The 22,364-nt window shown below is 35.7% G+C and overlaps 2 protein-coding genes across 3 annotated transcripts; one reads left to right on the top strand and one right to left on the bottom strand.

The window, feature by feature from the left end:
* The first annotated feature begins 612 nt into the window (after nt 1-612).
* On the top strand, nt 613-11,913 carry LOC139844610 (AP-1 complex subunit mu-2). Of its 2 annotated transcripts, none has more exons than XM_071834842.1 (11): nt 613-979; nt 6,392-6,538; nt 6,616-6,678; nt 6,769-6,945; nt 7,030-7,133; nt 8,556-8,663; nt 9,146-9,242; nt 9,324-9,421; nt 10,665-10,806; nt 10,941-11,063; nt 11,586-11,911. In XM_071834842.1, the coding sequence occupies exons 1-11, from the start codon at nt 851-853 to the stop codon at nt 11,682-11,684; spliced, it is 1,287 nt and encodes a 428-aa protein (XP_071690943.1). In that variant the 5' UTR covers nt 613-850; the 3' UTR covers nt 11,685-11,911. The 2 variants fall into 2 exon arrangements, with proteins under 2 accessions (XP_071690943.1, XP_071690942.1); XM_071834841.1 differs by lacking the exon at nt 613-979 and adding an exon at nt 3,158-3,421 and having other exon boundaries at nt 11,586-11,913.
* A 205-nt stretch (nt 11,914-12,118) lies between these two features.
* Nucleotides 12,119-17,952, bottom strand: LOC139844608 (ALBINO3-like protein 1, chloroplastic). Its single transcript, XM_071834840.1, has 11 exons — nt 17,376-17,952; nt 16,582-16,692; nt 16,427-16,501; nt 16,190-16,250; nt 15,514-15,587; nt 15,314-15,418; nt 15,123-15,236; nt 13,651-13,754; nt 13,314-13,517; nt 12,665-12,941; nt 12,119-12,561 (listed from the first exon to the last, which is right to left on the bottom strand). Exons 1-11 carry the CDS (start codon nt 17,715-17,717, stop codon nt 12,490-12,492), a joined length of 1,539 nt encoding a protein of 512 aa, XP_071690941.1. The 5' UTR covers nt 17,718-17,952; the 3' UTR covers nt 12,119-12,489.
* Nucleotides 17,953-22,364: the final 4,412 nt, after the last annotated feature.

The raw sequence follows: 22,364 nt of genomic DNA, 5'->3' as shown, positions 1-22,364 counted from the left end.
ATTTTGATTGCTACTAGGATGATTGCTCGTGTTTAAGTGTGGAAGCTCACGTTGGCTGCTAACGTGTACTTTATTTGGCAAAAATGAATTTATAGATTGTTCAACGAATAGAAGCGCTCTCCAGAACAACTTTGGGAAGTTAATCTCTCAATCGTGCGACTGAAATTGTTTTATATAAAGTTTAGGGACTTTGCAGAAGTGCGTCTAATGAAGAACAATGGAGAATTCCATAGGGTCGTTTTGAGGTCTGTTGTATTGATACTTTGATAGGCTACTAGGTCGTTTGTTAAAGGCTAGTCTATTCGGCTTGTTTGAGTACTTCAAGGTTCCCTTGTCACATATTGTTCTTCATTGTATCACTCATTTATTATTTTTTATAAAATATTTATCTGAGTAATCCATAAAAAAAAAAAAAATACCATTAGAATTGTCGTATTTTCATTTTTCTTCATATCATATTAGATTCTGTGATTTAAGAGTTGTATATTTGGGCTAAACGTAGATGGGCTTCATAAGGCTGCCCAAACTTTCAGCCCAACCCACCAAAGATATTTACAGCGCGGCGTGAAGATAGTAGACTCCATAACCAAAGCTCCTGAGCAAGCATCGACTTCCATTTCTATTCTAACACGCAGATATATAACAAGAAAAAGTACATTTCACACCGATCGCACTTCAAACTCATCTTCAAATTAATTATAACCGATTTTAGTCGACAAGTAATCGCCAATTGAGCCCTAGCTAGATTCGTAGATCGATAATTAGAATCCAATCCAGATCTCAAATCGAAATTAGTATTCCATATAGACAGATAGATACATCAAAATTCAGATCTGATTTGCAGCAAGTGATGGCAGGGGCGGCCTCTGCGCTGTTCCTTCTCGACATCAAAGGCCGTGTTCTTGTGTGGCGTGATTACCGTGGCGATGTATCTGCAGCTCAGGCCGAACGCTTCTTCACTAAACTCATAGAAAAAGAGGTGTATATATATTAAATATATTCATATATAATAGTTGTCGTTTAATGATATATTTTGATGTATTTGATTAGAACTGAATCAATATATACTAGGTTAATTTTGAAAAGTTACTTGTTCAGCTAATGTTTACTCTTAGCAAGTTATGGATAAGTTTAGACTTCGAATTGCTGTCAGATCTATAGGAAGTAATATATAAATACGGAGTATAATATAATGATGAATGATGATTTGAGCTGTACTGGTTGGTGAATGTTGTAGTGAAACTAGGATGCTAGTTTAGACGACAAGTTATGTGTTTATTTTGCTCCAATTGGATATGTTAATGTATGTAGGCTTTGGCAGAGGCTTACTTTGGTGGTTAAGTTAGGGTTTGGCCAACCCTAATTTAAATGTGCCGGGCTTAGGTTAATTAGACTAGGGTTTGTCTTAATCATTGTCTATAAATACTCTCTCATATGTACATACTTTGTATCACCTCCAAATTAATAATAATACTCTCTCGTTCCAAAGTGGATGTAGGTTTCACCTAGAAACCGAACCACTATAATTCTCGTGTTGTTTTTATTCTGTGTTTATTATTCGGCTTGCTTGTTTGTGATTGTTAATCGATTAGGGTTCTACTCTGATAAAAGGCAGTTCTAGCCTTAACAACTGGTATCTAGAGCTCAGGTTCTAACCCTAGCCGATTGAAGATAACAAGGTTGCAAGTCTGCTGCTGCATATTAAAGGATCACAGGTAGCCGACATCTGATCAGATATGTTGCTGATCAGATCTGTTGCTGTTGCTTATCAGATCTGGAGCTGATCATATCTGTTGCTGTTGCTAGTGTTACAGATCGCAGGCTGCCAGTTCCATATTAACCATAGCCGTCACCACTTTTGTTGCTGTTAAGATTCGATAAAGCTAGTACAAATGGCAGAAGAAGGAAGGATCAAAATCGACAAGTTTGATGGGCAAGATTTTGGGTGGTGGAAGATGCAGGTTGAAGACTTGTTATGTCAGAAGGATCTGATAGACGCCTTGAATGAAAATAAACCAGAAGGAATGGAAGACGACGAATGGAAGACGCTTGACAGGAAAGCCCTAGCAGTTGTCAGACTCACGTTGACAAAAAGTGTTGCCTTTAACATTGTGAACGAAACCACGACACATGGTTTGATGAAGACCTTAGCAAATATGTATGAGAAGCCGTCTGCTTCTAACAAGGTGTTTTTGATCAGACAGTTGGTGTTAACACCAGGTTGAAAGAAGGTGCTTCAGTAACAAATCATGTTAATAACTTCAACAATATTATCTCTCGGTTACTGTCAGTTGATATCAAGTTCGATGACGAAGTCAAAGCTCTTCTATTATTATCTTCGTTACCTGAAAGCTGGTCAGGTTCAGTCACAGCTATCAGTGGATCCACAGAGTCCTCAAAGCTAAAGTTTGAGAGCATTCGTGATTTTATTCTTGGAGAAGATATAAGAAGAAAGAGTTCAGGAGAACCATCAGGAAACTTGCTGAGCACAGAAGAGAGGGGTAGGAGAAAAGGCAGAAGTAACACCACCAGGGACAGGTCAAAGTCAAGAAGGAGGAGTGTGTCGAGAACGAGGAATGATATTAAATGTTGGAATTGTCAGGAGACTGGGCACTTCCGAAACCAGTGCACTAAGCCAGTAACATCATCAAAGCCAAAGGAAGTTAATGTTGCAGTTGCAACAGATGATTATGATAACGTCCTTGTTTGCTGCATTGAGAATACAATTGATGCGTGGGTTATGGATTCAGGAGCATCGTTTCATGCTACTCCAAGTCCACATTTGATGAAGAATCTACGAACAGGTAATCTTGGTAAAGTTCGTTTGGCTAATGATCATTGTCTTGACATTACATGGATTGGAGACTTAGAGCTGAAGACCTCTTTGGGCACTAATTAGACCTTGAAAAATGTCCGAGTTATTCCTGGCCTAAAGAAGAAACTAATCTCTGTTGGACAGCTTGATGATCTAATCTCTGTTGGACAGCTTGATGATCAAGGATATAGTGTGCTATTTGGTGAAGGTCAGTTGAAAGTAATAAAGGGGTACTTAGTAATAGCCAAGGGTAAGAAGAGAGGCACTCTTTATATGGCAGAAGTTCCAACTAATGAAGTAAATACAGTTTCCAATGATCGTAGCTTAACCAGTCAGTGGCACCAACGTTTAGGTCACATGAGTGACAAAGGAATGAAAATGCTAGTGTCAAATGGTAAAATTCCTGGTCTAAAGAGAGTTGAATCGGACTTTTGCGAGTCATGTGTTCTAGGAAAGAAGAAGAAGGTCACCTTTGCAAAAGCAGGCAGAACTTTAAAGGCTCAGAAGTTGGAGCTAGTACACACGGATGTGTTCGGGCCTACTCCTGTTTCTTCATTGGGAGGAGCACGCTATTATGTTACTTTCATCGATGATTCAACACGCAAGGTATGGGTTTACTTTCTTAAAAATAAATCTGATGTATTTGAAGCTTTTAAGAAATGGAAATCTGCTGTTGAATTATCTTGTGATTTGAAGGTAAAATGCTTGAAGTCGGATAATGGAGGAGAATACATCAGCACCGAGTTCGTTAACTATTGTGCTGATCATGACATTCGGATGATCAAGACGGTTCCAGGTACTCCACAACAAAATGGAGTTGCAGAAAGAATGAATCGCACTTTAAATGAGAGAGCACGTAACATGAGACTTAATTGTGGGCTACCAAAGACTCTATGGGCTGATGCAGTAAGCACTGCCGCTTATTTGATCAACCGTTCTCCATCAGCTCCGCTTGATTTCAAAATACCCGAAGAAGAATGGAGAGGTAAAGCAATCAGTTATGAGCATCTAAAAATCTTTGGGTGCAGTGCATATGATATTAATAAAGATGGTGACAAACTTGATGCAAAAGCAAAGAAGTACGTGTTCATTGGTTATGAGGGAGATGACATGGGTTACAGGTTATGGGATAACAAGGGAAAACATGTTATCAGAAGTAAACATGCCACCTTCAATGAAGCAGAATTGTACAAGGATTTCAACTCAACACCAAAAGAAAAAGAATCAGTTGAATTTGAGGTTGACACAGAGACAACTAGAGAAGATGAAAGGGAAACTCCAGAGTATGAAACTGAAGTTCCAGTGGGAGTTCCTAACAGTGAAAGCTCGGAGTCTGATCACGAGCAGACTTCAGATAGTGGGAGCTCAGATTCTGATGATGAGCAGCCCCCACAGCCCCCATAACAATCTGACCAGTCAAATTGGGTCAGGAGATCTACACGAGTCACAAGACAGCCAAAGAGGTTTAGTCCAACAGTTAACTATCTTCTTTTGACAGAAAATGGGGAACCAGAAAGTTATTCTGAGGCAATGAAGGTGAAAGATTCGTTCCAGTGGGAGCATGCTATGAAAAGCGAGATGGAATCTTTATTGAAAAATCAAACTTGGAAGTTGACCAAGTTACCACCAGGAAAAAGGGTCTTACAGAATAAATGGGTTTTCAGAGTCAAAGATGAAGGGGATTGTTCTAAACGATACAAAGCAAGATTAGTTGTCAATTAACAAAAGAAAGGAGTCGACTATGCTGAAATCTTTTCTCCAGTAGTGAAGATGACGACTATCAGATTGGTTCCAAGTATGGTTGCAACCGAGAAGTTACACTTAGAACAGTTGGATGTTAAAACAGCCTTCCTGCATGGCGACATTGAAGAAGACATTTACATATCTCAACCAGAGGGGTTTCGTGTCAAAGGAAAGGAGAGTCTTGTGTGTAATCTAAAGAGAAGCTTGTATGGTTTGAAACAAGCTCCCAGGACGGTGATACTTGAAATTTGATAATTTCATGGAGAAGACAGGATTCGTGAGAAGTTCTACAGATCATTGCTGTTATTTGAAGAAGTTCAAGAGCTCCTATATTATATTGCTTCTTTATGTCGATGATATGTTAATTGCAGGTTCTGATATGGTTGAAATACGCAATTTGAAGAAGTAATTATCTAGAGAATTTGAAATGAAGGATCTCGGGCCAGCTAAGCAGATTCTCGGTATGAGTATATGCAGGAATAAAGATGGGTCAGTTTCTTTATCTTAAGAAAAATATATTCGCAAGGTTCTTGAAAAGTTCAGAATGAATGGTGAGTCTACAAAGCCAAGAAACACACCGTTGGGAAGTCATCTAAAGCTTTCTAAACATCAGTCTCCTAAAACCGAAGTAGAAAAAGCAGAAATGGCTAAGGTTCCTTATGCATCCGCAGTGGGTAGTCTAATGTACGCTATGGTGTGTACAAGACCTGATATAGCATATGCAGTTGGGATGGTTAGTCGCTTTATGTCAGCTCCGGGGAAAGGACATTGGGAAGCAGTGAAGTGGATACTGCGGTATTTAAAGGGTACTCCCAAAGTTGGGTTATGTTTCAAGGGCAAAGATACTACTCTCAGTGGTTATTCTGATGCAGATCTGGGTAGATGCAATAATACCTTCAAGAGCACCACCGTGTATGTATTCACTATAGGAGGAACAGCAGTGAGTTGGATGTCTAGGCTTCAAAAGAGCGTGGCTCTATCTACTACTGAAGCAGAATACATGGCCTGAATACATGGCCTTGACTGAAGCCAGTAAAGAACTAGTGTGGTTGAAGACATTCATGAAAGAACTGGGCAGCAAACAGACAGAATTTGTCTTATATTATGATAATGAGAGCGCAATCAAGTTAGCAAAGAATCCAGTCTATCATGCTAAGACGAAGCACATTGGCATGAAGTATCACTTTATCAGAGAACGGATAAGCAATGGAACATTTAATCTGGAGAGCATTCCAGGTTCAAAGAATCCAGCAGATATGTTCACCAAACCAGTAACGCTGGATAAGTTGAAGCTGTGCATAGCTTCAACTGGCCTTCAGGAACATTGAAGAGAAGGCAGGAACTAGAGAGAGAAGAGATGAGCTGAGTCTTGCAAAGCAGAAGTACAAGAGTGCAGATCGATGTTGTTCGAAGCCTCCAAGTGGGAGATTGTTAATGTATGTAGGCTTTGGCAGAGGCTTACTTGGTGGTTAAGTTAGGGTTTGGCCAACCCTAATTTAAATGGGCCGGGCTTAGGTTAATTAGACTAGGGTTTGTCTTAATCATTGTCTATAAATACTCTCTTATATGTACATACTTTGTATCACCTCCAAATTAATAATAATACTCTCTAGTTCCAAAGTGGATGTAGGTTTCACCTAGAAACCGAACCACTATAATTCTCGTGTTGTTTTTATTCTATGTTTATTATTCAGCTTGCTTGTTTGTGATTGTTAATCGATTAGGGTTCTACTCTGATAAAAGGCAGTTCTAGCCTTAACAGGATAAGTAAGTTACAAGTTAATTGAAGATGTAGATGAGTTTATCTAATTTGTTTATTGTGTGCTGCCTTAGGGTGATCAAGAAGTTCAAGATCCCGTTGTGTATGATAATGGTGTTACTTATATGTTCGTACAACACAACAATGTATATTTAATGACTGCATCAAGGCAGAACTGTAATGCCGCTAGCCTTCTCCTGTTTCTACACCGTGTAGTGGATGTAAGCACTATTTTCTAGTTGTATGTAATAGCTTTCATTAATTTATTTATTAATTTTTTGTTATTTGTTCGTGACAGGTATTTAAGCATTACTTTGAGGAGCTAGAGGAGGAATCACTTAGAGATAACTTTGTTGTAGTGGTAAGCAACTAAGCATACTATATAATATATTCTCACTAAATATGCCCACTATAAGAAGCATAAACGCTGAAGCTTCATGATATCTTGCAGTACGAGTTACTTGACGAAATGATGGATTTTGGTTACCCTCAATTCACCGAAGCGAAAATTCTCAGCGAGTTTATCAAGACCGATGCTTACAGGATGGAAGTTAACCAGCGGCCTCCCATGGCTGTTACAAATGCTGTGTCTTGGCGTAGTGAAGGGATTCGATACAAGAAGAATGAGGTAGGTGTAGGTCTTATTTTTTTCAGAGCTAGGTTAGGTTATCATTGAAATGAGACCTTAAAATTACTCATTTTCCTTGCTTAGGTCTTTTTGGATGTTGTGGAGAGTGTGAATATACTTGTCAACAGTAACGGTCAAATAGTGAGGTCAGATGTAGTTGGGGCACTGAAGATGCGGACTTATTTAAGGTAACAATTTTTACCGTTTAATTTTTAGATAATCTTAGCAATTGACTTGATATTACTACATCTATTCTTATTTTGTTTTCTATATCAAGTGATTCGCATCGCTCGGTGCATCTTGGGACCATTATGGCTGAGGACGACTTCCCTTGCTCTAGAGCTTGGTTGGTTCCTTTTAGTTGGGTGGTTTCGGGGGTGTCTACCGTAAAGGTGCATGAGTGGTTTTTGGTTTGCTAAGGGTGGTTGGCTCTTTGCTTGCGCAACAACTTCCACCCGGCATGCCCTCGAGTTGCTGTCCACAAGGTCTTTTGGCTCTATTTATTGAGGCAACGACAAGCGTCGTTTTAGTGGCGTCTTGACTGCCGCTCAGAGCCTAAATTGATTCTTAGGCATGCTTTAAACCCCATGAAAATCTGATTCTACCATTTTCATGGCGTCCCCCCTATATTTTATTATTATTATTATTATTATTATTATTATTATTATTTTTATTATTATTTTTTATTTATCTTTGTATGTTTTAATTTATTTTTTAATTTCTGTTTTCTAGTTTTAAATAAAAAAAAAAAAGAGTCTTTTTTTAGCCGGAGGTCCTCACGGAAGCAATCTCTCTACCCTGGAGTAGAGAGGGGGATGAATTTCCTTTACCGTGGGTGGAGAATTCTCTCGACTCGTGGTAACAGAAACGACTTCTCTTCTAGTTTAGGGTAGAGGAAGGATTGTCTACACCTTACCTCCCCCATACCTCGCAGGCGCGGGATTGGGTATTGTTGTTGTTGTTGTTGTTGTATATAATTTCGAGTATTTTCTAGGTAACAAGCTGATTAGTCATTAGCAAAGTTAGTAACTGTTTAGTGAAAATTATTTGTAAGTTCACTTATGCTGGATGTATGTTTCATGCAACCTTGTATATATAAAAAGAATTATTAACATAGTTCTTCTCTGAGCTGATGTATGAAGTAGCTGCAAGCTTGTGTCTAAACTGGTTCCTTGGTGATGAATGTTGCCATGAGTTTATCGATACTCCTAGAAGGGGACGATGAACCTTTTTCATGTCTTCTCCCTAGCAATTTTGTATCAGTTGCAAACATTAAAATGTCTGAGTATTCAGGCTGCGTATACAGTTAACGCATATTGATTTCATAAGGGCTACTTTTTGTGCTTTCTTACTCTTCCAGTTTAGTTTGGTCCTGAACATGGACTGCAGTGAGAATAATTTTAATGTTTATACTATTAGAATCTAGAACTTAGAACCAAATATAGCGGGCTCTGGTCTTCGTTCGTTTGTATGATACAAATTCTATATTTGTGGGTGATACCTGCACTCCCCTAGCAGTATCTCACTCATCTACATGGATGCTTAAACATCTCAAAGAAACCGAAAAATATTGTGCAACAACTAAATGGTGAATGCTTAATTTCTTGCAGTGGTATGCCTGAATGTAAGCTAGGGCTGAATGATAGAGTATTGTTGGAGGCTCAAGGACGATCATCTAAAGGAAAAGCTATTGACTTGGATGACATCAAGTTTCATCAGTATGTTGTATAACTATTCTTCTGTTGTATAACTATACTTCATCAAGTAATTAGCTGTCATGGCATTTTCCCTCTTCTTTAGAGGTGGAAATTTGGCATCCATTGATATTAAATGTTTTTTTTTTTTTTTTTTTTGTTTTAGATTTTGCTATATCCCTATGGACTGACCTACATAATGAATGCCCAAAATCTTCTAACTTGTTTCATTCAAAATTAAGTTAAATTTCTGTATGTTTATTACTATTTTTGTATGTTTATTACTATTTTTCTAATCATAATTAAAACGCTTATTTTAAGTTAAAAATTTTAAGGAAAAAGGCTTTAGGACAACGCTAGTCGCACCAACAGCCACTCAAAAGTTCACATCTTTTTTTTTCTTTCTTTTTACGGAGTAATTGTTTTCTACACATACTTTGTTGTTTTGTTCATCGATATATATATATACTGCTATTAGCCGTTGTTCAATTTTCAATTTGGTATAGGTGTGTGCGCTTGGCGCGATTCGAAAATGATCGCACAATATCTTTTGTACCTCCTGATGGTGCTTTTGACCTCATGACATATCGACTCAGTACTCAGGTTCTTGTAATTCCGTACTCGGCCTCAACATATAATCTAGCCTCCTGTTCCTGACTTCTTTTGAGCATTTGTAATCTTCAGGTAAAGCCTCTGATATGGGTAGAAGCTCAAATCGAAAGACATTCTAGAAGTCGTATGGAAATCACAGTGAAAGCTCGGAGCCAATTTAAGGAGCGGAGGTAAAATTTATGTTTGAATGTTTAATTTCCTGCTCGTATTTGAAGAGTTAAAACTAAATCGCCGTTTTAATCTATATATCCTACATGGGTCTAGTGTAGGGGTGGGATTCGACCGATTTACTCATTTATGGGTCAATCCCGGTTGTGTTTTATCTCAAACAGGTCAAAATTTTTAACAAGTATAGCTTGAAGGGGAACTGATACAGTGGGTCAAACGCTCATACTTCCCCAAAACTTTCTGAATGATAAAATTCAAAGCTGTAGATTATATTGCAGTAATGTTGCTGTTGTATTCATAGTTAACACATTAAGAATATATCATAATTATTTGTATATAAAGGAACAAGAAGTTTTTAGGGTCAACCCTGACTGGCCCACGGTCACCTACAGTAGCTTAACTCGCTAATAATATATAGTTATTAACTAGTTGTTTACCCTCGCTTCACGCCGGGGGTTCGGTTTTCAATGTATTTTATTGCGTTTAGTTTAACGATGATGTCGTTGAAGCGCAACTCGAGTCGAATTAAAAGGTATAACCCGTCAAAGATTTAAATGTTATTTTAAATTAACAATATAGGTGCATCTCTGCGGGTGGAGAAAAATATAAAGGAAACCAAAAAAGAAAAAAGAAAAAAAAAATTGTTACAACGGGTAGAGAAAAATATAAAAGAAACAATCGGTACTATTCATATTTTTTGCCTAGTAGATATTTGCTGCTGCTAATTATAAAGAAACCATCGGTACTATTCATATTTTTTGTCTAGTAGATATTTGCTGCAGGTGAAAAATATAAAGGAAACCAAAAAAGGAAAAAATGGGGAAAAACTGTTACAAAAAAATGCTACAGTACCGCGAATAGTACTGTTCGCACCCTTTAACCACTTGTACAGTACTGTTCACGTGAATAGTGCCCGGTGTACAACCATTGTTGCGCGGTGTACACGTGATTAAAGCGTGTGAATAGTACTATTCATAACTTTTGTCTGTTAGTATATATGTTGTACTGTTCACGTGAATAGTGCCGGTGTACAGCCATTGTTGCGCGGTGTACAAGTGATTAAAGCGTGCGAATATTAGTATTCATAACTTTTGTCTGTTAGTATAAATGTAAATAAATTATTATTTGTATATGACATGTCCTGTTACCCAACTGATTTAACTCGCTACCTACTGTCTAAAACGTGCGAACATCGATTATCGATTATCATTCATGGTTAAAAGTTTGGAATTTTTGAATTGGCAGCACTGCAACAAATGTAGAGATCGAATTGCCTGTGCCTGCTGATGCAACTAATCCAAATGTTCGGACTTCAATGGGATCAGCTGCTTATGCACCAGAAAGTGATGCACTTAGCTGGAAAATAAAATCATTTCCGGGAGGCAAGGTAACTTTTCTTCTTCTTCAGTATTTATACTACCTAGTAACTAGGCGTAAAAATAAAGTCATGTTTCTAAAGTAATTTGACCCGTCGGTCAACTCATTGGATGTACGTAAATCTGTTAATGTTTGATTTTTAAGGAGTACATGTTGAGAGCCGAGTTCAAACTTCCGAGTATAGTGGCCGAAGAAGCCGTTCCTGAGAGAAAAGCTCCTATCCGTGTGAAGTTTGAGATACCATATTTTACGGTTTCAGGAATTCAAGTAAGCCTTCCCCAATTCTCTTCTTAAATACTTTTGTAATTATCTTAATCTATCTATTGGATGTTGATACCTTCACATTTATAACTAATTCAGTTTCGATTTTCAATTACATTAACTTGACTTGAATCTTCAGTTCTCCGATAAAAATATTACTGTAGTAGATATTAGTAGAACGGATATGACTATGCAAGTATAAGTGTAAGATGATGAAGTGTTTTGGTAAAAATTTAGTTAAAAGAGACTTATAGCTGTCCATTAATGTATGTGTTTCTGTTATACTATGTTTAGATTTGGTATTGGATTGTATAGGCTTATATCTTTTTCGGTTCGGATTGATATTATTTTAATTACAAGTCTAGATTTACATCGATCTGCAATTTAAGTAACTACTATATGCTTGTTTCTGTATGATATCGATGTCTCATTAGTTGTCTCATCGTTCTGCAAAAGTAGTATGATATGAAAGTAAGCTCCACTTCAACATTTAGTTCATTTATTTACATTATTCTTGGGTTTTTATAGGTCCGTTACCTGAAGATCATCGAGAAAAGCGGTTACCAAGCTCTTCCGTGGGTGAGATATATAACAATGGCAGGGGAATATGAACTAAGGCTCATGTGAAATCTTATTCGAACAAAGTGTTTGTATCTAATTCCGAATGATTTTGTATTGAAAACAAGGTATATGTTTACAATCTAATTCAATTGTTTGTGACACAAAAGTTTACTCCCAGGCACCGATTTTTGTATTTCATTTAGAGAGTTTAATCCTTGTATCAGCAGAAAGATGTTTGTGATGTTTATCTACTTAATGGTTTACATGCCCTTTTGAATATGACAATTATTTCTTCCATAGTCGTATATCGTCTACTCGTATTAATAAAGGTGACTTTCAATCTGTTTACTTCTTACGAAGTCAGTTTATGCATATAGTCATTTTATCTTGTAATCTTTGATATGATAAGAAATGTTTGACCCGCTACCTGACCCACCCATCTTGCTCGCAACTACTCATCAGAGCAAGTTAATGCATTTATCAACATAATTATCACCTGAAACCACAGTAGTTGGCCAAAAAAACATTTGTATTCTTGCTATTCTGAAAGAGAGATTTTCACACACAAGAAGCCCTTTCTATGTATACTCTCTTGTCACTGAAGTAGAAAAGAAATGAGAACAACACACAAAAGGATGGTGTAAAGAATATCTAAGCAATAATTGGGATACTAACTTTCAAACCCCAAACTGTATCTTCTCATAACCTACCTACCTCTGAAACTTGACCTTTGAAATGTATCTACATTTATACATTTCAACATTTGTATATTCGAAGAGAATGTGACGACGACATGCATATATATTGGCTTTGCGTTCACGACATGTTTGGACTTCCATGTTCCATTACTTTTGCTTTCTTGATTGGTTTTTCATGCTCTTTCTTCTCGTTGTTTACCTTCAGGGGAGCTTTTGTTTTCTGTAGTACGACTGACGGTTTTTTCCTGTTAATTAGATGTTAACTAATTCTTAAGAATCAATATAGAAAGGCGGATAACATTTGACCATTTTTATATAAGAGCTTGGGGGCATAGTTCTATAAACTACCTTTTCAAGATTATCATCAAAATTCTGTTGATCCCTTGTACTACTAAAAGGGGCTGAATCTTCAATACCATCCATCCTAGAATTCAAAGTTTGGCCGACTTGATTGGAATCAAAAGACGAAGGATCTTCATTAGGAGACTTAGTGGAATTCGTATCGAGTTGATGGTTAACTTTCATGTCCCCCCTTTCAGCTTCACTTTTCAGTGAAATCTCTTTACTTTTTTCCGCCTCTTTTTGCTGTTTTCTCCTAGCTTCTTCTGCTTTTAATTGTTTGAATCTGAAAGAAATTAAGAAAAAAAAAGCAGGTACCTTTTAACAAGATATTGAATATTGATACATTTTAACATGTGGGTTCGGTCAACCATTGACACATTTTTGTTTACCTAAACAAGATATCGATGCATTGATTATAATGGGGAAAAAAAAAAAAACCTTCACATATTGATGATCAAATACTTAAAAAAATACTAACTAATTTAGAAAGTTGTATCAATAGCTTTGAGCAACTTTAAACCCGTTAGACCCATTTCCTCCTTTTAGCGATGCTTTTCATTTACCCATTTGGGATACAAGAGAAAATATAACCCAAAGCAAACTGTTTATAAGTAACGGGGTTTAAAATGCCACCCCTGCTGGATATATTGCTGACCTGTCACCGGGACGATATCCTTGTACATCAGGCTTCTCTGTTTTGGGTGGTTCTTTTACTAAAGTATTTTGAAACACAGGTTCCTCAACTTTGGTACGTTCTTCCTTAAGAGCTTCTAACTTCATTTTCTTTACTGGATTGTTCGCACCCCCCATCTTTTGAAGCCATATTTGTTGTGCTGAACTTAATATATTGTTTGTAAGCCTGCATAAATTATACAAATACAAGTATAAGCATAAATTAAATATCGACTTTAAAGGTCAACACTGTATTAAATTTGACATTTGAAGTCATAAGAGCATGAGTAATAATCTCAATTTCAACCGAGGTGACTTACCAATAGAGACTAAGCCCGGAGGGTACCGATAGTGCAAAATAACCGATCATCAATGGCAAGAATTTGGTTATGGTTTGAGAAGTCTTCATATTTGGATCATCACTCTAAAAAGTCAAGCAAATATATGAGACACGTAAGATTTTAACAACTTTGACAGAATAAATCGGCCAAATCGGGACTAATCGGACTATTTCAAAATCCCAACTAGTCCGGGACTATCTGGGGGGACATTTACAACCATCCCTCAAACGGGTCACGCAATATCTACTTATACAACTTCCTAGATCAAATTATTGTTCGCAAACACAGAAAAACATTTTATTGCTCCCAAAAACATTTTATTGTTCGCAAACATAGAAGAACATTGTTCACAAACTATGTTTAGTTTGACTCCTGATTTAAGAAGTTTGTAATTGACCGGAAGTGATATATAAAGGGTATTAGGTAAAGTGGTGAATAATAAACTCATATTTAAAGTGGAAAACTTGATTTTGGACAAACTAACTATTAATGTAAGATTACAAATATAACAGATAGAGTATTATTGTAACATATATGTGTTTATGTATGTATGTATTTATGTATATATGTAATATGTATGTATGTATGCTTATGTAGGTGTGCATGGTATGTATGTATGGTTGTATGTATATATGTAGGTATGTATGTATGTATGTTTGTAGGTATGTTTCATATATGTGCGTAGGTATGTTTGTGTACGGATGTATGTAGGCATGTATATAGGTTTGTGTATGTGTGTATGTACGTATATGTATGTATAATGCTTGTATGTTTGTATGATTTGGTGCTTCGCATCGTTCGGTGCATCTTGGGGCTATTATGGCTGAGGAAGAACCTCTTTGCTCTTGAGCTTGGTTGGTTTCCTTTAATTGTGTGGCTTCGGGAATGTCTACCGTAAAGGTGCATGAATGGTGTTTGGTCTGTTACGGGTGGTTGGCTCTTTGCTTTTGCAACAACTTCCACCTGACATGCCTTTCGAGTTTCTGTCCACTAGGTTTTTTGGCTCTATTTATTGAGGCAACAACAAGCGTCGATCTAGTGGCGTCTTGACTGCCGCTTAGAGCCTAAATTGATTTTCAGGCAGCCTTTAGAACCCATGGAAATTTGATTAAACCATTTTCATGGAGTCTCTTTTTCTTTGCAGTTTATTTATTTAAACCTTTCTTTTTTTTCGGCCGGAGGTCCTCACGGAAGCAATCTCTCTGCCGTGGAGTAGAGGGGGGATGACTCTCTCTTCCTATGGGTCTCGACTCATGGTTAAAGAAACGATCTCTCTCTTACTCTACTCTACGGTAGAGGAAGGATTGTCTACATCAAACCTCCCCCATACCTCGCATGTGCGGGATTGAGTATTGTTGTTGTTGTATTATTGTAACAGATTGTTCTGTAATCATCACTAATGCAATAATCACTCGTTATTATATCTTTTAAGATACACAAAGATGACTAACCTGTGGTTGAGATGACTGCATGATTTGAACAGATACATACTGAGAGACGACGAGAAGTACGGGCAACACAAGATACGCAAACGTATCTGACCATCCAAGTGGAGGTTGACCATCCTGTAAAAAGTACCATAAACTATAAATAAACATCCAGTAATATTCAAAAACAGTTAAAATAAGAAACTAATGCTTACTAAGAATGGAAATAGCCAAGATGTGCCACTGCCACTTTGTCGAGCAGCAACCGTCGTAGGACCCGCAAGGGACGGTATCCAGAAGAACCCTTCAGCCAAAAGTCCCTATCAAAATAATTAAATTGAAAAATTCTTTAGATGGAAATCTAAAATCTTAATTTATATATAAAATAAATAACACTATAATGAAGTTAAGTTACCTCATCTGCAACGTTTGAGAGTGCTCGATAAAGACCAATCCAGACGGGTATTGTAGCTAGGGTTGGCAGACATCCTGTCCAGGTCATAATAATGTTAATCACCATCTATATAGTCTAATAAACCTCTAAAAAGATGACATCATAATTAAGCTAATTACCCTTTACTTTTTATAATGATGATGTCATAATTATATATCAATTTAATTAAAATAATAATACGAAAACTTTTTTAAAAGGAAATATTAATCTCTCCTAAATTGTAATTTTATTTTTCTAAAAAAATTAAAGACATTTATTATTATTAATTATTATTATTATTATTAAAAATATAAATATAAATACTCAACTTTGAGCGAACTTTATGTTTGTAAAATCAACGACAAGTTTTTTAGTCAGAATCCGTGGTTCCACGGAGCAATAAACTAAATAACTTTAGCATTTATGTTTGTAAAATCAACGACAAGTTTCTTAGTCGGAATCCGTGGTTTCACGGGGCAATAAACTAAATGACTTTAACATTTACATTCACTTAATACCTAAAACATATCATTAAACTGTTTCGTTTAAATAAACCCGTGTTCCCACGGGTCATTTCACTAGTTTAAAGGAAAAATGTCTATATATCAATAGCTGTACGTTATGATAGTATCAAGAATCTAAATTAAACATTAAATACCTGCTAATGGATTAATTCCTGCCAATTTGTACAATCTCGCAGTTTCAAGCTGAATACGCTCCTGAAAATCCATGAAATTATAGTAAAGAATGAAAAATTAATGAAGAGAAACACCTACTCATTTCGAAGTTCCACATTAATGTGAAACTTTTTGCTAATTACTAATAGTATTCGTGGACTCCACAGTACTTTATATAGAATCTGAAGAGTTAGTACAAAAACAGGATAGATCGTAACCTGATCCCCAGCATACTGTTCCTGAATAGCCTTTATTTGTGGTTGCAAAGATCGCATTGCCATTGCAGATTCGACCTGCATTACAAATTCAAAATATAAATACCTCTATTATATAAGCATGCAAATCTATAATGATATGATGCAAGTGCAACAACCTGCTTCTTTGACAAAGGAAATGTTGCAGCCTTTACGAGAACTGTAAGAAGTATAATCGCAAATCCATATGAATACGGAACATGGAGCGTTGAAAGTCCATTCTTCAAAAACTGGAACAAAAAATACATAATTATCACAAATGAAACACGACAAAAGTTTTCTCCGAAATTACTCAGCGATCGCATTGCCATTGCAGCGAGGGGTGCCCGCCCCTAAAATTTGAGTAATTAACGTATATAATGATTTCGAATAAATGAGACAAATAACTTAGGCTGCGTTTAATAAAACTGAATGATTTTAGCGCTGAATGGTTAATAATCTGAATGATTCAAAGATTCTTAATCAAGTTGCTTATGAATGAAAATAACCTGTTTGATAATCATTTTTAACGAATAATGTGGGTGATGTAAAATTACCTTATGAATAAAAACTACAATACGGTGGTTGTTTAATAAATGATCTTGATTTAATTTAAAGAGCATATTACATAAAATTTAGGTGTTTAATGGTTAAGAGATAGTTGGTTCAGCACTAACCATCGCAATTCAGCACTAACCATTCAGCACCATCTGTCATTAAGATGTTAGAAACAAACGTACTGAATGGTTCAGCATTCAACGCTGAACCATTCAATTGAGACCCTTAGATAGATAAAATGGTTTTGCCCCTAAATTGAGTACTTAAACGTATGTTCGCCCCAGAACAAAGTTTCATGTTTCGCAACTAAGCACAACAATTAGAAAAAACTAAACTAAAAATAATACTAGTAACAAAATATTGGATTATTGCAAACCTTGAGAACAGTTTCCATATAATTAGCAATCCCAGAGAACCAATCATTACTCTGTTTATTACTAGTAGTGATACCGGAATCAGGGTTAGCAGCAACAACAGCATCAGCAATTGTATAGATAAGCCCTTCAGCTCTAATAATTAAATCCTTCAAATTATCCGGGTCAGGAAAATCACCTCGACCCGACCCGAAACTTGCAACTATACCAACAGAAGGTTTATGATTCTTATAAAACTTCCCAAATTGAGTCCTTGGGAAAGTTGGGCTTATAGTCCGGAACCTGGTAGGGTTAGGGAAAGGAGAAAGTACTTTACTTGACCCGAATGAAACTAAATTAGCCATTTCTTGATAAGTTAGGGTTTGGAGATTGGTTGTTGATGGAAACCCTAAAATTTGAGATTTTAGGGACGATTGTTACAGGTGGGGTTGACTAGTATTGTATGTATGGTTGATGACTGTTGAGTATGGGATTCATAAACAGTGGGAGGATTGAAAGATGAGGAAATGAAAATGGAAAGGTTGAAGGGGATTGTAAGGAATGACAAAAATGTTGTTCATGTGGAAAATTAGAATATTCGAGTACGGACTATTATGTTACTTTTAGATTTTAGAATTTCATATAAAGAAATTTCATTTTTATCTTTATCATTCCATAATTAAAATTTTGAAATAAACTCATAGACCAACGGAATGCTAAATTGACTACATTTTTCGATTAAGCATGGATTCATAGAAATTAAGTCAGATTACTCTTTATTTGTGAAGTATTGTGATAATGATAATTTCTTTGTTGTGTTATTAGGGAAAATGTACATCATCATGAAGATCACTTTCTGATTTTGCTATATATTTTTTTAGAGTTGGTCACTTGTATATGAAAAAGTGTAAAACATGCCACACTTTTTGGATCTTCAACTTAGTATGGAGCTATAGATATAACAGTTTGTGATTATTATTTTTTGGATGATGCATATTTTAAGCGATTTAGGGGTGTTTGGGATTGCGTTTTGAAAATCAATTATGCGTTTTTGATAATCATAATCAAATAAGCAGCGATAAGAAAACGTGTTGTTTTAGTAGAGTGTTTGGATTTAATTATGCTGTTTGATGTTGTAATAATCAAATAATCACTTTTTGAGTCTTTGGCAAACTAAATTATTATATGAATTAACTCGTAAAATGACAAAAATGGACATTACCAAATTTTTTAGCATTGAATAAATAGTATTAAAAAAGTTGTTAACACATACGATTTTGCTAACATTTTCACCTAATAAAAACAATAACTGTAGACAATGATATTGTAATATAATAATAATAAGCATATTGCGTTAGACTTTTTAAGTTAGTACGTAAATATTCAAAATAATATAAGAAGTAAAAGAAACAGTATCTATAGAAAATTAGAATGGTGAAAATGCATAAATATATGTAGTATATGTAGTACTTACAAACTGTACAAGGCTTACAGTACTAGTGTGCTAATTAAATAAAAGGGCACTTTGGTAATTTGAAAGATAAAAGCATTAAAATGAAAATCATGATATGGTGCAGTAGGTATGTAGTTACTTATTCGAATTTGAGTTTTCATGGCATAACATCGTAGAAAAGTGATTTTCTTTTTACTTATCCAAACACTCTTTATAGATTTTTTGTGTTTTCAAATCGTGATAATTAAATAATCCATCTCAAATCGCAAATCCAAACACCCCCTTACAAGTGACTATTTCAATCATATAAACTTGTAGCGTGACAATAAGGCAACCATACTGATTGCCGCAAACCCACTGTTTTGTAAAAGGATCAAACACTTACCAAAGTCCATTTAGTAAGAGAAAAAAGTTGAGACAATGTTGATTAATGACCTTATTTTCGTAGATGTATTTTATTTGATTTCGTTAAGTTATTTTCTTTTCGTTGGCTTAAAAACACAGATGTCATGGAGTTTTCAATTGGAAACTCGTGGCTTGTAAAGCCGTTGTAATTTTCTCTCTTAGCGCCATGCTAGGAAGCGTTCTATAATATATTCATTTTTGCCGTTAAATAAAAAGATTGTGCATGTTGATTGTGAAAGTAAATTACATATTTGTTCATAAAGGTTTAAATTTCGTGCAAAAACGGAATTTGAATGACCTATTCAAGGTTTACATTAAGTCATTGAGTGTATGTTCAAATGTTCAAATGTTAAGTTAGACAAAATATAGAGCTTATTACTGAATTGTTTATACTTACTCATACATGTTAATTTGATGTGTTACGTAAAATGGGTCATGTATGGTTTCTTGGGGGCTTAAATGTTATAAAGGAAGAGTTTCTAGTCAGATATGCAAAGCCTTAGTTAGTTAAAGGGTTTATGTAAACATTACTTTAGTTCATGGAGCTTATTATTATTACCCCTTATTATTATTACATTAAGATTGTTTTTAACCACCTTTCACTTTGGCAAAAAAAAACCCCACATTTTGTTCAAACATTAAAATCGGCCCTCCAAACAGGGGGTAAAGTGCCAAATCAACATTTTCATAAAAAAATCTTAAATAAACTCCACCCAAATATTCAGCAGGTCATATCTTCTCGCTCGCAACGAGTTAAATTTTTCCGGCATCATCGTTAATCTCGAAATAATTTTACGAACACAACGTCACTAACTATACGCAAAACGGATTCATTTTAAAAAACGCTAAATATTTGGGGTACTTTTCATATACGTTGATTTTGCGTTAAATTTTTAAAAGTCGACAATTCCATAGCGAAACGCGGAGATGCACATATATTGTTAATTTAAAATAACATTTAAATCTTTCACGGGTTATACCTTTTAGTTCGACTCGAGTTGCGCTTCAACGACATCATCGTTAGCCACGGAATAATTTTACAAACCAAACGCAATAAAATACATTGAAAACCAAACCCCCGGCGAAGCGAGGGTTCGAAAACTAGTTAGTAACATTTGTGTAAATATATATAAGAGATACCAAAGGGCCATTCTAGCGGTATTCAAGGAACCCTTTCAATGGATTTCACGTTCAAGGGCGGACATTTTGTAAATATTCTTATAAATTTAGAGCTGTCGGGTGTGTGTTTCTCTTTCAAACAAAAATTAAATGAGAGATAACCAGGTTTGATTTGCATTATTCATAATAGTTGTGTGAGTAGCATTTGATCAACCGATTACCTTTTTTGTTGTGTATTATCTCTCAAATTTAAGGTATGAATTCATCATTAATTCAAGTTCTACGTAACTGATTGAAAGTAATTTATATGTGGTAATGATACGCCATACATGCCTTATGTAAAAAAAAGTCAATCTTTAAGGTTGTTTATCCGGTTTCCGTATACAAGGATATGAAGAGGAACAGAAACGTAAATAAGACGGATTCAAGATTGTGTATCTGACATAAAAAAATCGGTCGTCATAAGCTTGTTTTGAAAAATCGTCTTCCGTTATCCGGGTTGCTTAATGTATTGGCTGGATATGAAAACTTGTACAATGTCAGGTAATATTTTACGTAAGCCTTTTATCTAGATCATTTAGCACGCTATCCGGTGTAACATCCCGCATTTTTCCGTTAATTTATTTTAACGCCCGTCTTTTTTTTTTTTTTTTGATAATATCTTTCGTTATCCAGATTCGTACCTTCCATTAACTAGCGTTTCAATAACTTCGTTATTTAATTATAACATCTCTCGTTTACTCTAGCGTTTTTAAAATAATTCGTTTGGTTAATTCACGCACCCGCTTTAAACTTGAGGGACCGAAGTTGGCTAGTGGGCAAACTAGTTGACTAGGTCAACTAGTCAACCCACCATCTCATCCATTCATTCACTTCCACTTCACCTCCTCATCATCTCTTTCTCTCTAGTTACCAAGAATCCATTTTTAACATCTTCAAAGATTCATCATCTATTTCAATTCAAGCAAGCAAACATCAAAACAAATTACATATTCGTGATCCTCTCTTCATCCTCTTCAATTTGGTACCAATTTCACTACTTGAGGTAAAGTTTCTAAAAACTCTAAATTTCTCTAATTCGTTTTATAGACTTGAAATGGTGTTAATTAGTGTCTATGGCTCAAGTCTAACATGAATATGTGATTTATTTGCTCGATCTTGTTGTTTTGAGTAACTAGCATGAACACTTGAAAAAGGGTTTGTTAACTCTTTGATTTTGGTTGATTAAATGTTGTTAGATGATGAAATGTTGTTAGATGTTAAACCTCATGTGTTAAAAGTGTTACTAGCATCATTAGCTTCGTTTTGGTATGTTGGATGACATGAAAATCTCACATTAACATGATATTTGATTTTGTGATTCTTGGTTAGGTTTTGATAGATTTTAAAACGAACTTTCGATGCATCAAATGCTTTGCAATGTTGTTGGTAAGTGTTTAATTGTATTGTATGCGTAATTACCTTCGAAACGGCATATTATATATGTGTAGTAAGTTCCCGAATCATGAAATGCGTTTTACGAACTTGAAACTCTAATGATGAACTTTTAACGATCATTCGACGAGAATTTTGTTGTTGTAAATGATGAAATTGATTGATGATATGTGCTTAGTCGTTTTCCTCGTCAAAATACCTTTCCAACGATATAAGATATGTGTTTCGAGTGTTTTCGGTTCATAAGTTGTGTTTGAAATGAGTTTGGTTCGAGACTTGTCAAATTTGCAGCAACAACAATCTGTAACTCATTTGGACGCCGTCCCACACCTTGGACGCCGTCCAGTCCTTCACTACTGGACGCCGTCCAGCCATTTTGGACGCCGTCCAGATGGCCTGTCAGGGGCTGTCCAAATTTGCGTTTCCACGTTTAATTCTAACTATGCTACGCACCTCCGATTAACATGAAACTTGGCAAATGTTTGTATATGATTACTAATTGAAGAAATTGTCGGATCCCCGACCCGACCCCGTTGACTCTGACTTTGACAAAGTTTGACTTTTAGTCAAACTTAACCAAACACTTATGCAATCGTTCTAA

Source organism: Rutidosis leptorrhynchoides, chromosome 4 (genome assembly GCF_046630445.1).
Source record: "Rutidosis leptorrhynchoides isolate AG116_Rl617_1_P2 chromosome 4, CSIRO_AGI_Rlap_v1, whole genome shotgun sequence".
Taxonomy (NCBI): Eukaryota; Viridiplantae; Streptophyta; class Magnoliopsida; order Asterales; family Asteraceae; genus Rutidosis; species Rutidosis leptorrhynchoides.
The sequence above is the reverse complement of the archived record's forward strand: the minus strand, read 5'-3'. Positions and strand labels throughout refer to the sequence as shown.

What these genes read in the sequence shown, in the direction of transcription:
- LOC139844608 (XM_071834840.1), bottom strand. Translation starts at nt 17,717, where the DNA reads ATGGCTAATTTAGTTTCATTCGGGTCAAGTAAAGTACTTTCTCCTTTC. An exon ending in ATATGGAAACTGTTCTCAAG is followed by an intron (nt 16,693 to 17,375) that starts GTTTGCAATAAT and finishes TTTTTGTTCCAG; the next exon opens with TTTTTGAAGAATGGACTTTC. An exon ending in TGCAGTCATCTCAACCACAG is followed by an intron (nt 13,755 to 15,122) that starts GTTAGTCATCTT and finishes TTGACTTTTTAG; the next exon opens with AGTGATGATCCAAATATGAA.
- LOC139844610 (XM_071834841.1), top strand. Translation starts at nt 3,173, where the DNA reads ATGAGTGACAAAGGAATGAAAATGCTAGTGTCAAATGGTAAAATTCCT. An exon ending in TTCTACACCGTGTAGTGGAT is followed by an intron (nt 6,539 to 6,615) that starts GTAAGCACTATT and finishes TGTTCGTGACAG; the next exon opens with GTATTTAAGCATTACTTTGA. An exon ending in TTACGGTTTCAGGAATTCAA is followed by an intron (nt 11,064 to 11,585) that starts GTAAGCCTTCCC and finishes GGGTTTTTATAG; the next exon opens with GTCCGTTACCTGAAGATCAT.